Source organism: Schistocerca gregaria, chromosome 1 (genome assembly GCF_023897955.1).
Source record: "Schistocerca gregaria isolate iqSchGreg1 chromosome 1, iqSchGreg1.2, whole genome shotgun sequence".
NCBI lineage: Eukaryota > Metazoa > Arthropoda > Insecta > Orthoptera > Acrididae > Schistocerca > Schistocerca gregaria.
The window spans coordinates 1033342752-1033361176 of record NC_064920.1 but is presented as its reverse complement, the minus strand read 5'-3'; the positions used below and the strand labels follow the sequence as shown (position 1 = coordinate 1033361176).

The 18425-nt window shown below is 39.2% G+C and overlaps 1 protein-coding gene across 1 annotated transcript in view; it reads right to left on the bottom strand.

Moving 5' to 3' along the window:
- LOC126279293 (MORN repeat-containing protein 3-like) overlaps positions 1 to 17418 on the bottom strand; it is a 68388-nt gene extending 50970 nt beyond the window's left edge. The window contains exons 1-3 of the mRNA XM_049979664.1: positions 16828 to 17418; positions 16599 to 16750; positions 9847 to 10006 (exon numbers count right to left, since the gene is read on the bottom strand). Coding sequence (XP_049835621.1) covers positions 9847 to 10006; positions 16599 to 16750; positions 16828 to 16972 — 457 coding nt within the window. The 5' untranslated portion in view covers positions 16973 to 17418. The remainder of the gene's footprint in view (positions 1 to 9846; positions 10007 to 16598; positions 16751 to 16827) is intronic.
- Positions 17419 to 18425: the final 1007 nt, after the last annotated feature.

The window sequence follows — 18425 nt, the reverse complement described above, 5'->3', positions numbered from 1 at the left end:
GCATAGCTGTAAAAAGGAGATACATTAACAAGGTTCATTCAGTAATCAGCATGACTACTTGAAAATGAAGTGTCACCATTTTTAAACATTGTGTCTGTGTGTATTTTGTCAAAAAGTAATACTGGCAATCAGCTGTCCCTGTCTACTGTTGATATCATGTCCACCTCTTTTGCTTTTGGTCCTACAACGTATGCCCCTACCTCTGCTAGCACTGCAGTGTTCATGGATGTGTTAGTACCTATGCATGAAACCTGATTACATAAGACTTTTATGACTGAACAATCAGTGCTAAATCAACCCTCTAACTGCACAAGTATTGTAGCTCCACAATATTGAGAAAAATACCAAGGCAGGCAAGGGTAGTTTAAGGCCCAAAGGATACCAGTTGTCACTTGGGGTGCCAAGCTAAGAGGGGCGTACTTGGCTATTTAATGTAAGCTATCACATTGTATGTTGAATCTGTTGTTTTATTTCATTTTATGGAGGTGTATAACAGTGTATTTCCACAGTTCTGGAGATTCTCAAGTCCGCTGAATGAAACATGCAAACAAAATGAAGTTACATACAACTCATGGCTACTCTATGATTCTAATTTCTATTTGTCACTGTTCCCTTGCAGGTGATGCCTCTGCTTGCTAAATTTGTCCCTAGTCAGGCCTTAAGAATTGAACACAAATAGTTAAGACTGAAGTTGAAACCAATGTGGGTCACCATGAAAATCAAGCTTAACCGTGACTGCCTACAACTTGGCATCATCCCAAAGTATGCAAAAATACAGACTCAAAACACATCTTGTATTGCACATCACATTGACAGGCAGTGGAAGTAAGTTGAATGAAAGCAGAAATCAAAGTGCACACAAGCTTAAGCAACTACTTAAAAACCTTTTATATGAGTAATATTTTCAATATCAAAATGAATTGAGTGCAACACAGTACATATTAGTGGAAAGTGAAGTGTATACTAATGTCAAAAATGCAGCAAACAAGTGTAGTATTACTCACTACAAGAAACAGCCAGGATTTCTGACAATAATCATGTAGTCAAGTCTGAAGATCAGGCTATATTTCTGATGACAAATACCTGCATTTAAATTTACAAATAGACAAGGAAGTGGTAGATTTGTTGGATGAAAGACTTCTGGACAACTTAAGGAACCATTTAATCAAGAAAGATGTTAAGTAAATAATTCTGCCAATTTAATCAAAAATGAGGAAATTGGAGTAGCTATGAAAGTTGGCAGCGCTCTACATAAAGTGTTGGGCGTGAACAGTACTAATACCCAGGAGCGTAGTATCACGAAAAATATGAATAAGATATTGCTTGACGTAGAAGATTTGTTCCTAAAAGCTGACAAGAGTATCATGCAGTGCAATCTGTTTTCCTTGGGCAGTTAACCTTCTGTATTTCAGCATTTCATTACTGCCTGATAGGCAGTGGCTCCTTTCATGATCTACATAGGACATTGTTTGTGTGGAACTCCACCCACGAGTCAAGAAACTGACATCATCCGAGCCCTCAGAATTCAGTTTTGCACTTAATTACACTTACATTCTCACATGTTGATGATGAGGTCCCATACTCTGTGGAGCGCAGGGTACGATGCGGGAGACCCGCACTGCAAGGTCCTAGCGGAGGTGATTTGCCATTGCCTTCCTGCAACCATAATGGGGATGAATGATGATGATGAAGACGACATAACAACACCCAGTCATTTCGAGGCAGGGAAAATTCCTGATCCCTCTAGGAATCGAACCCGAGACCCGGTACGTGGGAAGCGAGAAGACTACTGCAAGACCACGAGCTGCGGTCTCAGTCTCACATACAATACGCTAATTACCACAGGCAAATGTGTTAAGGTGTAACGGTGTCTATCCAGTGATACTAAATCCATATACAAATGCATAAAAGTGAGCAGTCCTCAGTCAGGTATTTAAACATTCATTCAGTATGTTACAATTGGACAGAGAGGAGGAACAGTCTTACAAAGTGAGCTGTAAGTAAGAAAACTGGACTGACTTAAAAGAAGCTATACCTTACTTGCAACAACAAATAACACACACACACACAAACACACACACACATACATTTGTAAAAGGGGCAACAGTGGTGGGGCCATGGCCATTTGGAAAGGAAATTTTCATGAGCTGAGATACCATGTGTATCGAATCACACACAGCTTCTCATCCTACAAATAAGACACCAGTGATTCCTGGAATGTATCACATTCATTTTCACCCCTCTCCATTATTGTCACCATCGATGTGACTTCACTTTACACAAACAGAGTCCACATAAACACAGCCAGGTAACCACACATGGGAACCAGAATGGCCTCTTCTTATGCTAACCTTTTCAAGGGTCACAGTGGAAGAGCGATTCCTCAAGACCCAGATGCTGGGCTCCCTGATACAGATTTGTTAATGATATCTTTGTGGACTAGACTCATGGTGAAGGAGAACTCCTTCTTACAACAATTTAACTTGTTTTCCTAACTCATCTTCACCTGGACATTTTCCAAATCCAAAGTCAACTTCCTTGATGTTGACCATCACCAAACCTCAGTCCAAATAACACCAATCAATAACAACAACACCTGCACTTTAACAGCAGTCACACATTCTGCATAAAATGTCCCCTTCCTTGCAGCCTCAGTATACACGGCAAATTATCTGCTGCATCACCGAATCTCTCAGCAACTACACTGGCAACTTTGCCCAGGCTGTTCTCTTCTACAACTACACCCACAGATCTTATTGACAAACGAATCTCCTGGACAGTATCCTTCTCTCACCTTCTGACTAGTACAATTCCCACTGCCAAAGAATTTAGAAGTGGACTTCTTGAAACCCAACATCACAAAAACCTTGAACACCTCAACAGTTTACTCTGCCATCGCTATTAATTTCTCAAGTCATGCCATGAAATGAGATCCTTTTTGTCTGATCTAACCAATGCCATGTTCTGTCACCTTCCCAACCACCCCAACTTCCTAGTCACACCTTACGACATTTCCAAACCTTTAATCCCTAGTTTTCTGGTTGTGCAATCATCCCCACTGCAAATCCTACCCTTTACAATCACTAGAGGGGCGGAGGGTATATCACACAGTTATTTCAACTACTGCTAACACTGCACTTCATCCGCCAATATGTGCCTATCATACTTCCCCTTTGGTAGTATGCTGTCTTGTCATAAATAGCGAATATATTGTCCATATGATGTTCCCACTACCATTGAAATAAGTGGCAAGCAGCTGCTAGTACTGTGTGCCATCTTTTTGCTGATGACTGTACTTTTAATTGAGTCTTGCTCCAACTGGCTAGTGTATTGGCAGACACCATCCAAGCAGATGCACCAGCAGCAGTAGCAGAGCAGCAGTTGTTTGATACACAGTAATTTAGTTAGTTAGGTTTCTTTTTGCCATGTGCTTTTGCAAAGGAATGAACCATACTTGTGTATTTTACTGTTAGACTAGTGGTTAGAAAATTACTGTAAGTTTTTATTTTTGCATTAATCTTGGTGGATATCCTCGTGTAAGGCAGCTTCGTAATGTAAATTTCCGATCATCAGACCATAATGTCATGGCACTAAGTTTAAATCTCATGCTGGTACACAGCATATAGTTTAGATCAGGGCATTCTAGTTGGCTTATTTATCTCATGCAGTAGCTTTCGAGTAATTAAGAGTTTCTAGTAACAGGTAACTGTAAGCAATCTGTTCATTCACTCAGTGAACATAATGGCACCAAAACGGAAGATAACACAGAGAAGGTCAAAATACTGAAATTGGTATTCCAAAATTGTTTGACTGTGGAAGACTGTAGCACGATCCCTCCTTTCGATCATTGCACAAACATCAAAATGGCAGATATTGAGATAACTGATCATTGAATAGAAAAACAACTACAATCGCTTAGCAGTGGAAAGGCATCACGAGCAGATGAGATACCTATAAAATCTACAAAGATTATGCGAAAGAACTTGCTCCCCTTCTAGTAGAAATTTATTATAGATCGCTTGAGCAATGAAGGATGCCTAGTGACTGACAGAAAGCTCAGGTCATTCACATTTTTAAGAAGGGTTGTAGGACAGATGCACACAATTATAGTCCTATATCACTAACATCAATCTGTTGTAGAATTTTGGAATGCATTTCATTCTCAAGAATTACAACATTCTTGGAGGAGGAAAATCACCTCTATAAAAATCAACATGGATTCCATATCCTGAGAAACTCAGCCTGCTCAGTTCCTCCATGAGAAGAACGTTGATGTTGTGCTCCTTGACTTCAGGCAGGCATTTGACATTGTCCCGCACTGCCATTTAGGAGAAAAAATGTGATCTTATTGAGTATCAGAGAAGGTTTGTGACTGGCTTCAATACTTCCTTGCAGCCATAACTTAACAAGTTGCTCTTAACAGAACCAAACTGACGGATGTCAGTTATTCTGCAAATCCTTACTATCCTCTGGTATTGGTACTTAGTTGTAGACAACTGCATCAGCTGCGAACAGCCTTAGAGAGCATCCGACGCTTTATACTTCCTTGGGGTACTCTGTAAATTAGAGAGAAGGATACTGTCCAGGAGATTCGTTTGTCAATAAGATCTGTGGGTCTAGTTGTAGAAGAGAACAGCCTGGGCAAAGTTGCCAGTGTAGTTGCTGAGAGATTCGGTGATGCAGCAGATAATTTGCCGTGTATACTGAGGCTGCAAGGAAGGGGACATTTTATGCAGAATGTGTGACAGCTGTTAAAGTGCAGGTATTGTTGTTATTGATTGGTGTTATTTGGACTGAGGTTTGGTGATGGTCAACATCAAGGAAGTTGACTTTGGATTTGGAAAATGTCCAGGTGAAGACGAGTTAGGAAAACAAGTTAATTGTTATAAGAATGAGTTCTCCTTCACCATTAGTCTAGACCGCAAAGATGTCATTAATAAATCTGTATCAGGGAGCCCAGCATCTGGGTCTTGAGGAATCGCTCTTCCACTGTGACCCTTGAAAAGGTTAGCATAAGAAGAGGCCATTCTGGTTCCCATGTGTGGTTACCTGGCTGTGTGTATGTGGACTCTTGTTTGTGTAAAGTGAAGTCACATTGATGGTGACAATAATGGAGAGGGGTGAAAATGGATGTGATACATTCCAGGAATCACTGGTGTCTTATTTGTAGGATGAGAAACTGTGTGTAATTCGATACACATGGTATCTCAGCTCATGAAAATTTCCTCTCCAAATGGCCATGGCCCCACCATTGTTGCCCCTTTTATGGATGTGTGTGTGTTTTATTTGTTGTTGCAATTAAGGTATAGCTTCTTTTAAATCAGTCCAGTTTTCTTACTTACAGCTCACTTTGTAAGACTGTTCCCCCTCTCTGTCCAATTGTAACATACTGAATGAATGTTTAAATACCTGACTGAGGACTGCACACTTTTATACATTTGTATATGGATTTAATATCACTGGATAGACACCGTTACACCTTAACACATTTGCCTGTGGTAATTAGCGTACTGTATGTGAGACAGCTCGTGGTCTTGCAGTAGTCTTCTTGCTTCCCACGTACCGGGTCTCGGGTTCGATTCCTAGAGGGATCAGGAATTTTCCCTGCCTCGAAATGACTGGGTGTTGTTATGTCGTCTTCATCATCATCATTCATCCCCATTATGGTTGCAGGAAGGCAATGGCAAATCACCTCCGCTAGGACCTTGCAGTGCGGGTCTCCCGCATCGTACCCTACGCTCCACAGAGAATGGGACCTCATCATCAACATGTGAGAATGTAAGTGTAATTAAGTGCAAAACTGAATTTTGAGGGCTCGGATGATGTCAGTTTCTTGACTCGTGGGTGGAGTTCCACACAAACAATGTCCTATGTAGATCATGAAAGGAGCCACTGCCTATCAGGCAGTAATGAAATGCTGAAATACAGAAGGTTAACTGCCCAAGGAAAACAGATTGCACTGCATGATACTCTTGTCAGCTTTTAGGAACAAATCTTCTACGTCAAGCAATATCTTATTCATATTTTTCGTGATACTACGCTCCTGGGTATTAGTACTGTTCACGCCTAACACTTTATGTAGAGCGCTGCCAACTTTCATAGCTACTCCAATTTCCTCATTTTTGATTAAATTGGCAGAATTATTTACTTAACATCTTTCTTGATTAAATGGTTCCTTAAGTTGTCCAGAAGTCTTTCATCCAACAAATCTACCACTTCCTTGTCTATTTGTAAATTTAAATGCAGGTATTTGTCATCAGAAATATAGCCTGATCTTCAGACTTGACTACATGATTATTGTCAGAAATCCTGGCTGTTTCTTGTAGTGAGTAATACTACACTTGTTTGCTGCATTTTTGACACTAGTATACACTTCACTTTCCACTAATATGTACTGTGTTGCATTTAATTCATTTTGATATTGAAAATATTACTCATATAAAAGGTTTTTAAGTAGTTGCTTAAGCTTGTGTGCACTTTGATTTCTGCTTTCATTCAACTTACTTCCACTGCCTGTCGATGTGATGTGCAACACAAGATGTGTTTTGAGTCTGTATTTTTGCATACTTTGGGATGATGCCAAGTTGTAGGCAGTCACGGTTAAGCTTGATTTTCATGGTGACCCACATTGGTTTCAACTTCAGTCTTAACTATTTGTGTTCAATTCTTAAGGCCTGACTAGGGACAAATTTAGCAAGCAGAGGCATCACCTGCAAGGGAACAGTGACAAATAGAAATTAGAATCATAGAGTAGCCATGAGTTGTATGTAACTTCATTTTGTTTGCATGTTTCATTCAGCGGACTTGAGAATCTCCAGAACTGTGGAAATACACTGTTATACACCTCCATAAAATGAAATAAAACAACAGATTCAACATACAATGTGGATCAGGACGAAATGGGCCAGCTCTGCCAATGTGGAGTATTGAGAAGAAACTGCTGGTACTGCCGATTTGTAGTACTGGAAGTGAACTTCTGCTACCAACAACTTAAGGCATAGGGGCTAACCAACCTAGCATGGTCCAGCAGTGGCCTAAATAGTCAGGCACAGATGGATACTCAGATGGTGCTGTGAGGCCATGTGGCGTGGCTTAGCAAAATAGTGCCCTGATGACAGTGCTCTCTGTTGCGACAAGCATGCTGCCTATCGGCAAGGTAGGTGCCCCCAGACACTGTGAATGTGACATAACTCTATGGTGAACAGCCTGGGCCATACAAAGACAATATCCATTTTGATGAAAGCTCTTCTTCCATGTCCCTTTGGCAATGTGGTGTGGGGAGGACTCAACTACATCTACATCCATGTCCTTCCTCTGCAAACCACTGCACAGTGCATGGCAGAGGGTAAATCAAAAAACAGTAAACAGGCAGATACAACTCAATGATATTAGAAATTGTTTGTTTTAAGATTGACACAGATCATATAAAATCCCTCATTCTTCTCTTTTCACCAAACATCTTATTTTTCTGAAAATGAAATATGTTAAAAGCTAATTGTATTCAAAATTATCATTTTCTAGAATTTTAAAATTATATTCTTCCTAAGTCCAAACAATGATTTTTCTGTTTCCAAAAATATATACCTTTAATTAAATTATCAATTAGTTTGTTAACTAGAGTAAACTTTGGAAACCCTTCCAGATTAAATTGCTTTCTAATAAAATATAATTTTCTAATTATATGGCTAGTACTTAAGCAAACTTCACTGAAAATTGTATCTTTGTCTCTTTTAATTTTCCTGTCATTTGTGTTAATACCTAAAATGGAATTGCTTAGTATTTTACCAGTTTGCAATATTTTTAATATGCATGTCTATAAATAAGCAGTGTGGCCAGTCAGTTCACATTTGGCAGTCAAAATGCAAACATCTATGTGAGTCAATCAGTGCCCAGTAGGCTACATGTGCGTCTATATGCATGTCTGTCACAGTGAATCTCCTAACATGTACATAATTCGAGAGCAAAGGAGGTCACTCACCAAAAGCAGTGACATTTTTAAGTCTTTGAAAGACACACACATAAAAGAAAGAAACCTGTCAGCTTTTGGAGTAATCCTTTCTCAAGGTAGACTAGAAATATATGCAGAAAACACACATACAGATACACACACAGACAAACATGCACTTGCATATATGCACTTGCAGGCTAGGAATGAGTAGGGAGGGATAGCAGAGGCATGGGATAGGCATGCAATACACAGGTGTCAGAGCTGGTGGTGAATGTTATACACTAAAGGTGATGTGGGGAAGTGAATTGGAGTGGGCAATTTTTTTTATTTTCAAGTCAGAAAATACAAATTTACTGTAGTCATACAATCTCCAAGGTGCTTGGAGTAGTTTGCAGATCATTCTTTGTGCAGGACGTAGGCACATAGGGCACTGAAGCATGGGGCTTGTGGTTTGTCCATGCCCACAATAGAACACCATTTTAGAAGGGGTGGGAAGAATCTTGGGTAGTATTTCCCTCATTTCAGAACATGATGATAGATAACCGTAGTCATGACAAAGGATATGGTTCAGTTGTTCCAGTCCAGGGTGGTATTGGGTGATAAGGGGGGCACTCCTTAGTAGCCGTTTCTTGTTGGTGGTGGGAGGATAGAGGGTGTGACTAGGTTTGGGGGTAGTACCTATCTGTGACGGCCTTTGTGAGATCGGGCCACCTGTGAAAGCAGCCAAGACATGTACCAGCTCTGTAGCAAACAATATACAGCATGTTATTTCAATATGACTACCAACCAGGTGTCCACTAGAATTAATGATCACACCAAACTGTTGTCAAGAACAAAGTTCACCATCCTGTGCCACAACATGTTCAGTTTCAATGACTGCTGCACAATCCAGTCCCTCTGGATCCTTCCCACTCCCATTAGCTTCTATGAATTATGCAGGTGGAAATTATCCTTGCAACACATCCTTCAGTCCTGTAACTGTACTGGCCTTGATCTCCAGTAACCCAATATCCCAACACCCTCCACCCAACAGGTTTCCCTAGCCTACATCCTATCACCCCCTCTTAATTTCCTTCCCAGTGTGCACCAATCCCCACCAGCTCTGACATCTGTGCATCACACACCTATCCCAGTCATCTGCCACACCTTCTCCCACATTCCTAGCCAGTGCACTGGCTGCCTCCCTCCAAGGTGCTAGCCACCCATCCCCAACCCCACTTCCTGTCCCCCTTCCTCTCTCTCCTTCCACCCACCCCACTAACACAACTCCCAACACAATGGTTCACCTGCCAAAATGCAGCGTATCTTTTTTTGTGTGTATCTGTTGATGACTCAATGCTAATGATTTTCAGTGAGTGGTCTCCTTTACTCCTAAAGGACATATATTCTACCAGAATTCCCCTACAAAATACAGTACAGTTGTTTTGTTGATTTTGCCACTTGTGAACATTTTGAATATTCTCTCAGTTTGAGTAGCTTACTAAACTGCACTACGATATACCATAGCTGCCCTGTAGTTAACAAATCTGATCATCAAACTAAACTGTGTGTCAATAAATGTGAAGAGAAATTAAAACTAAACTGTGTGTCAATAAATGTGAAGATAAATTAAAACTGAACTGTTTATAAATCATTTGATAACAGTTCACCACCATCATCAACCACAAGAAGAAGAATAAATTAGAAATTCTAGGAAACTTATGAGGCAGAGCCACATGAACCAGGTTGGTAAGTTACCAACTACGTCACTGTCTAAGAAGATTTATCTCTGTATTCAGCATGCCAGTTTTCTGGTAAAGGAAAATGTTTTATTATATAAGTTTAAAAAATGTAACTTTCATCTAGTTAATTGTTTGAAGCTTTATAAAACAACATCAAAGAGAACAAAACGTAATTACCATAGGCAAAAAGTCCAAGGCCATGAAATTGGTCATTTTTCCATTCACCTTCATAGAATGTTCCATCAGCAAACCACATACGCCCATGGCCATGGCGTTTATTGTCTAACCAAGCACCATCATAATAGCTCCCATCAGCATAATAACTTATTCCCTGACCCTGCAACCAGAAACATACAATATATTATAATATTTATGCATTATCGCCAAAAATTTCTAGAGTGTTTCTTTCATTAGTTAATTGTAATTATTACTCTGATTCCATACGAGTACTGTACTTTACATCCTTCAATCTGAAGGCAAAAATTCTTTCACTAGTACTATTTTCACTACTTCTGCTGCTGTTCCTGGAAGGAGACTGGTTATGCCTCTTTAGAGGAACTATCCTAGCAGCATTTGCCTCATACAATTTACGAAAATCACAGAAAATCTAAATCTGGATGGTGGACAAAGATTTGAACAGTTGTCCTCCCAACTGCGAGTCCAGTGTGCTAACCACTCCACCACCCTGCTTGGTAATAGAGAAAAACAACAATCATAAATATAAAATATAAGATACATACTAACAACTAACAATCATTAATACTAGTTTGGTTATATTACTAACAAAGATTGTACGGCATATTACTATTTTCTTTTATTTTCTTTTTGGGTCATCAATCTTTTGACTGGTTTGATGTGGCCCACCACGAAATTCTCTCCTGTATCAAACTCTTCACCTGAAAGTAGGTCTTGCGGCCACTGTCCTCAATTATTTACTGGATGTATTCCAATCTCTGTGTTTCTCTACAGTTTTTACCATCTGCAGCTCCCTCTAGTACCATGGAATTCATTGCCTGGTGTCTTAACAGATGTCCTAGCATCCTGTCCCTTCTTCTTGTCAGTGTTTTCCATATATTTGTTTCCTCTATGATTCTGCGCAGAACCCCATCTTTCTTTACCTTATAAGTCCATCCCATTTTCAACATTCATCTGTAGCACTACATTTAAAATGCTTCGATTCTCTTCTGTTCTTGTTTTCCCACAGTCCATATTTTACTACCATACAATATTGTGCTCAAAATATGCATTCTCAGATATTTCTTCCTCAAATTAAGGTCTATGTTTGATACTAATAGACTTCTCTTGGCCAGGAATGCCCTGTTTGCCAGGCTAGTCTGCTTTTTATGTCCTCCTTGATCCATCTGTCATGCGTTATTTTGCTGCCCAGGTAGCATAGTTCCATCACTTTATCTACTTTAAGACCATCAATTCTCATGTTAAATTTCTTACTGTTCTCATTTCTGCTACTTTTCATTACTTTCATTTTTCTTCAATTTACTCTCAGCCCATATTTTGTGCTCAATAAACTGTTCCGTACATTCAGCAGATCCTTTCATTCTTCCTCATTTCACAGAGGATATCAACGTCACCAGTGAAACTTAGCATTGATACCCTTTCACTCTTGAATTCTAATTCCACTTTCAAACCCTTCTTTTATTTCCATCATTGCTTCTTCAATGCATAGACTGAACACTATGGGTGACAGACCACATCCCTGTCCTACGCTCTTTTTAAACTGAGCACTTCATTCTTTGTCTTTACTCCCTTTTGACTCTTACACTTGTTGTATATTACCCACCTCTCCTTACAGATTACCCCCATTTTCCCTGTAATTCTGAACATCTTGTACCATTTGACATTGTTGAACGCTATTTCCAGGTCAACAAACCATATGAACATGTCTTGATTTTTCTTTAGTCTTGCTTCCAATATCAACCACATTGTCAGAACTGCCTCTCTGGTATCTTCACCTTTCCTAAAGCCACAATGATCACCATCTAACACATCTTCAGTTTTCATTTCCATTCTTCTTCTGTACAGTGGGGTTGGCTAGAGCACCTGCTTAAAGGAAAAGTCTTGGTTTGAAGCATAAATTTTTCATTACAATATTTTCTTAATATAACTGATGATATCATATAGATAGACATGAACAAATCTGAACACTGGGTGGTAATGCCAGCTAAACTCTGCTCCCTCATGCTGAACTTCTCCACACTGCAAAATGTGCATTTTGTATACTGGCCTGGTGGTGATGCTGCCATAGAACATGTGGTCTGCCGAGCCTGCTCCTCATATCAATCAGCACCAGCACAGTGTTTCAACTTTTGGCCACACCTTGACCACTCCTGGCAAAGAGCGCCTGTTGATTTCACCGGGCAATTCTGAGGAGCAATGTGGTTGCTAGTTGTCGACACAATCTCTAACTTTCCATATGTTGCACACGTGGCTACCACTACAATTACAGCAGTTTACCATCTATACCATCCTGGTTTTTGACAACGGTATCTGTGTTGTGTTACAGGCCTATTGTAGAAGTCCAATTTGGAAGCTGAGCAGATAGTCAGGATGTTAAAAGCATAGAGTTCCAAATAATGAAGACAGCCAACTCCAGGGAAGCACTTACCAGCTTTTTCACCACCTACTGGCCCTACCCCAGAAAATAATGTGGCCAAGCAAAAATTTTATAATGATGCAGAACCCACACGCTCTTTGACCTTCTGCACTCAACTCATTGTGTCCACTTACATGCACACAGCAGTAATACCTCATGGGCTCATACGTAAAAGAACTGCACTTTTGGTTGAAACCCTGAATGGACCTAAGGCATCGGTTGTTGACAAGAGTGGGCAGGAAATTTTTAATGTTGTGGCCAGCCAGGAACATCTAGTCAGGCATCAAGATTAGCTCGAACTAAAATGAGGTGTATCACCTCCCTCCCATAGCCTCGAAAGCTGACAGGCAATGATCTACATGACCACATCCAGGACAATCCTGCCCAAAATTGCCTGCATTGGACTCAATCATGGATGGCATCCACTGCCCAGTGGGCAAGACCAAGAAAGGGGGATGGTTTTTTGTATACAAGAGTGATTCAGATTCCCTGCCCAGTACAAGTGTTGATATGGAGGAAAGATCAGAGTTACTTGGGCTTCGTACCATGGAAGCAGCTTGCTCTTGTTGAGGGTACTCCTGCAGTCACACGGGCACATCCACTGACGCAAGAGCACTAGTAAATAGTAAATACTGCAGCCCTGCACTTGTCCCTCAGTGTCACTATTCACTGAAACCTTTGATATGAGCCATTGTTTAGCAGAGTGATTGACTTTGCTTGTGTTTACGTACTTCAATCCAAACTGTTCCATGGACTGTGGGCATCTTTACATCTTTTGCCACACTCTGGGCTTTACTTCTGGCTAGCTGTTCACTTCATGAAATCCACCATCATCAATCAGTGCAACAATCTATTTTGTTCCACCGGTCTCTCTCTCACCACCAGTGTTAAGTGATCAGAAACTGTGCTCCACCCACACGGAATGGGACAGGAAACAAACTAAAAGAGCTTTTTGTGCTACTTGGCCGAGTACATTTTATTGCCCACCTCTAACTTGTGTGCCTGAAACTTCTTACATAAGAAAGGAGTGATGTGCGTTCCAAACAACATTGGCAAGTTTCCATCAATTTCAAGGACCTTTTATAGCATTTAGATACTTCTTCTCCCACAAACAATTTCTGCCATAGCCACATGTTGGCACAGTTCTCAAATACAGCAATGCAGATGGTACGGAACCACCAGCTTCACCTGCATCATGAACATTGCTAGCAGCACAAAAGAATTATTCATGGATCAAGAGAAGGGTTTTTAAATTGCATATGCAGTAATGAATTTCCATGTGCACATTTTTTGTTCAAAGCATTGTTTCACTGGGGAGCACAAACAACTACAAATCTGTATATTGTACAGATGCACACATACTCTCAAACTCATACGGGAATCAGCAAATGTGAGTATAGAGGCTTAATGGATGGGGACACTACCACTATATCAGTAATGTGAGGATAAGTTGGAAATTTCTGTCAGTCAGGGACCATGTCCAGATGACTGAAGCTGTTAAGGCAACTGCTCATGAGAAGTGGTAAATGTGGGTGTGAATTCTGGTCTGGCACAAATTTTCAATCTTCTTCACTGATTTATTTCAATGCCTACTGGTAGCCAATGTCTGTCTTTCCCTTGCTTCAATACCAGTTTGGTCCAGATTCCCATTTGCCTTATGTAACTAAGCATTAAGCACATCATCTAGGGTTTGCGTAATTGCTAAAAGAGTAGCACTGGAATAAATTTGTATCGAGAGCATTTGTTGTAACATGTCTGATATTCTCAATTTCCTAACTGAGGATACAGTCCAAACTGTCCCCATAGTCCCCGATAATCATGACATAATCTTCAACGAGATCATTCCTCAGAGGTCCTAAATCACAAGTGACGCAGATAACCCCTGCACACGGATAAAAATATTAGTTGCTCAGTATTAATAATCACCACCAGGGAGCACTGTATTAGTTCAGACATTCAGTTTTCAGTCACTGTCAACCATACTGTTTGTGGAGTACAATATACGGCTGCCTGGGGATCCAGTTTTTCGTTTGTTTAAGTCACTTTTACATTAATGGGGGTTCGGTGTAGGATGGGTAATTTGAGTGTAAATCACAATTTTTTTCATAGTGGGCCTACTTAATCTTCCTACATATTCAAATTTATTATATGGTCTACTTTTCACATGTGGCTGCAATATGGTGTCAATGATTCAAGCTGGCCACAGTGATAATGTCATTTTGAAATAAATGTTTGTTTTTCTTAAAAAACAATTAAGATATGCAGTTATAGTTGAAGAGGTACCGTTGAGAAACCAACTTTGATACAGTAACCAAACTAAAATATCTATTCATTACACATGTTTTAAAATAATTTCAATAAAATTAGAATCACTAACAGTTTGGTAGTAAATTACAATTTATTAATGTGGCGTAATTTGGGTATAATTATAGATCAGCATGGTCAAAGATCTTAGTTTCCCTTTCCACATCATGCCATGTGCATATATTAAGAAAAAGATAGTGAGAATCCCAGAGAAGTAGTAAAAAAGGGAATGACAGTGTACCCTATTGGAAAAGAAAGAAAGAAAGAAAGAGCAAGCAGTCTTTGCTAACCCTAGTGATGGAAGCGATGAAAATTAACACAAAGAAGAAACCCTTAGTTCTACTACAAGAATTAACTCAAATTCAAACATAATGACAGGATCATGGGTTGGAGTGTATTACCAAAGTGAATGTGGTTAGATAGTGAAGGAGTATAAGTGACAGGTAACATCACAAGATCCACACAAGTGAAACCAATATTCAGTGAAATATTTATCCAAAAGCATGGAGGATGGTCATCATTACCCATTCCAGGAGACAGATGACATATAATGGATCGATTTAGGACAAATAGTTGAAGTGTTTTGTGTAGCTACCTGATTTCAATGGGAGATATTTCAAATATACTTCAATGGCACGAAGTAGAATTATTTGTTTATCTTGTCGATTGTAACCCACATTATTGACTTCTATTAAACTTTTTGGAGACTTATTTCTACTTTTTTACAGGTTTCCTGGTCTACTTGTATCAATGGTTGGGATAATTGCAGGATATTAGAACATTAGGGCCAAAATATGTTTTACTTGAACATTACATTTAATATCCAATTTCCCCATCCTTGGGGTAAACTGTATATAGTTCAACTCAGGGACAACACTACGATAACAGAGGGTCACCAAACTTGAAAATATAATAGAATCATTCTACAAGGTCACATTATTAAAAATGAAAAATTGACTGGAAAATTGTATCATGTTAATAAGACATAAAGACATTAAGCTTAAAAATGCTGTTTCGTTACCCCAAATTACTCCAACTGACCCTAACACACAAAATAAACGATACATATACAACACTCCACAATGGTGGCTAAGTTTATTCCCTCTGCATTATTTTTCTCTCTAAGGAAGTCTACCTGTAAGGTTGAGCTTGTCTCTCTCACTTCTTGTACCCCATTCTAAAAACATCCAACAAGTATAATTTCAATACACAGCCTCAGTGCTAAAAAGAAACAGGACACAATTTCTTGTTCTGCAAAACATCATTAATTCGCAATCAAACCTTCGCTCTCTCTAGTAAATTATTTCACTACTAAACAAATTAAATGGTGTATAACCAATGCAAGTGCGAGGCCTCATGAAAATACTTTAGCTGACAAACAAATTTGGTAGTCCAACTGTCGAACAAAACGAATACTGCAGACTTGTAGCCATCCAGCATAATGCTCAAACAAACCTTTCCAAGATAAGCTAAATTTATCAATCTTAGATGACATTCACAAGCCTGTAAAAACGAAACAAAATGAAACTGAGAAACTTGCTAACAATACAGCACCTGTACAATATAATATTTACCCTAACTGGGATCTCTGTAGTCTCCTTCTCTGTCCCTTCAAAAGGGGTACAAGACAGTTCAAAACAAATATGAATATTTTCCCAAAAAGACAAAACAGATGTAAACACAGCATTATCGTGGCTGAAAAGCGACATTGTCACCCTAGAAAGTACCAGCAGCGATCTTCCCTCATTCTGACACGCAGAAAATTAAAAATGAAAAAATATAAAGGAAATACCGATTATGTAAGAGAAAAAGAATGACGATCTTCAGCAGATTTCGGAAGAAAAAAATGAGAATTTTTTTTCTACTAATCCTTTGCTTCGTCAGAGGGCATACTGTGAAATGATACTGACTGAAGCGCAGTCACTTACTGTTAGAGATAAAAATTATATTGCTAAGCGAAACTTTAAAAAAGACTAGTCTTATACTAAAAGCCCACCTTCACGTCATGTTTTACCTGTCGTTTTCCTTCGTACCATTCGCCAGTGTATTCTATTGCGTGTAAGCAATGGGGTTCCATATGGCTCTGGATACCATATCCATGTCGAAGTCCATGCTCCCAGTCGCCCTCGTATCGTCTGCCCGATGTCTCTAAGAATATTCCTTTGCCTGGAGAATAATTAAAGGTAATGTGAAATCTATAGCTTTACTATTTTCGTTACAGTAAGATACGAAAATACACTCACCGTGTCTCTCGTTATTCTTCCACTCTCCCTTGTAAGTGTTGCCGGAAATATTAAAAATTTTACAGCGAAGACCATTTTTATACGACGCGATTTCCCGTCGTTGACTAACAGAGAGTTTCTTCTCCGTGCTTTTTAAAAATGGCATTCCACTGGCACGAGAATTTTGATTCAAGAGATGTTAACTGCAAGAATGTAACCTACCTACTATTAGAACTTTAGAAGCACGAGAACGTTTCCATGACAATAATATAAGCATCACAATTAACAATCGAATCCACTGCGCGGTATTATCGAGTTCGCTTGGTACTTGGTAGTGCAGTACTGAATAGAATGGTGGGTACGAAAGACTCGGAACTACTGCTACTTGCGTCATGGCACAAAAGGCTGCAACAGTTCTGTTGTTAAATTGATTCTGTGCAAACGATTTCTTTTAAGAAGACATATTAGTAAACGAAAAGGACTAGGCTATTCATTTATTTCTAAGCCTTGCGAATACGATACTGTGATGTAAATGTGTAAATGCAAGGGAGTAAATAATGAAGAAATTGCAGTATTTTTAAGTCGTGTCTTTCATTTTGAAGCAAAGATAATGCAGTCGTCTCTAATTAAGCATCTTTAGAATATTCATTTTCATGTAATTATCTGTTGTTATTTCTAGAACGTCTTGCAAGGACCTCTTTTCTAAGATATCTTGGTAATTTATCAGCGTTTCACATTAACGCTGCCGGCACATAAACCGGTTTTCATAAATTTCCTTCGTCCTGACCAGTGTTTCTGTCTTGTTTTTTTATTTCGAAAACAATACTGTGATACATGAATATTATTCTACGACCTATAGTGATCTCTAGAAAGACTTAAGTGCTTAACAGTGGAACAGTGAGAAGTGGTACACGAATGCCGATACACGCTTTTTTAACAACCTGTTAAGAGTGAATTATATTAAACACTAAATTCAAAGGTGGAAGCACATTCTGTCACACCTTTTTGGCAGCATCCGCTTGATACAAAGTTCATGCAACTCCCAACTCCCTTCATGGGCCAATTTTTCAAGCTAGTAATAATTAAAATGGTATCTACCACATTATCACATTGTACATGGCTTATGTCCCTTGGATCCTACACAACAGTGTGTCTGGGACATGTAAATAAGTCAAGGGTTTTGATTTTATTTAAGTGCAACATAATTAAATGTTTGAAGATCAGGTAATAAAACAGTGTTACAGTTCTGATATCAATTACTGGTGCAACCCAATACATTGCAGCATGGTATTCCACTGAAGAATAGAAACTCTTAACATACCATACTGGCAATGTATTGGTTTGCACCAGTAACTGATATTAGCACTGTAATACTGTTTTATTACATGATCCTAAAGCATTTAATTATGTTGTGATTAAATAAAATCCACACCCTTGACTTATTTACATGTCCCAGACACACTGTTGTGTAGGATCCAAGGGACATAAGCCATGTACAATGTGATAATGTGGTAGATACCACTCTAATTATTGCTAGCTTGACATATTTGCCCATGAGGGGAGTGGGGCATTGCATCAACTTTATATCAAATGGATGCTGCCAATAAGTTGTCATAGAA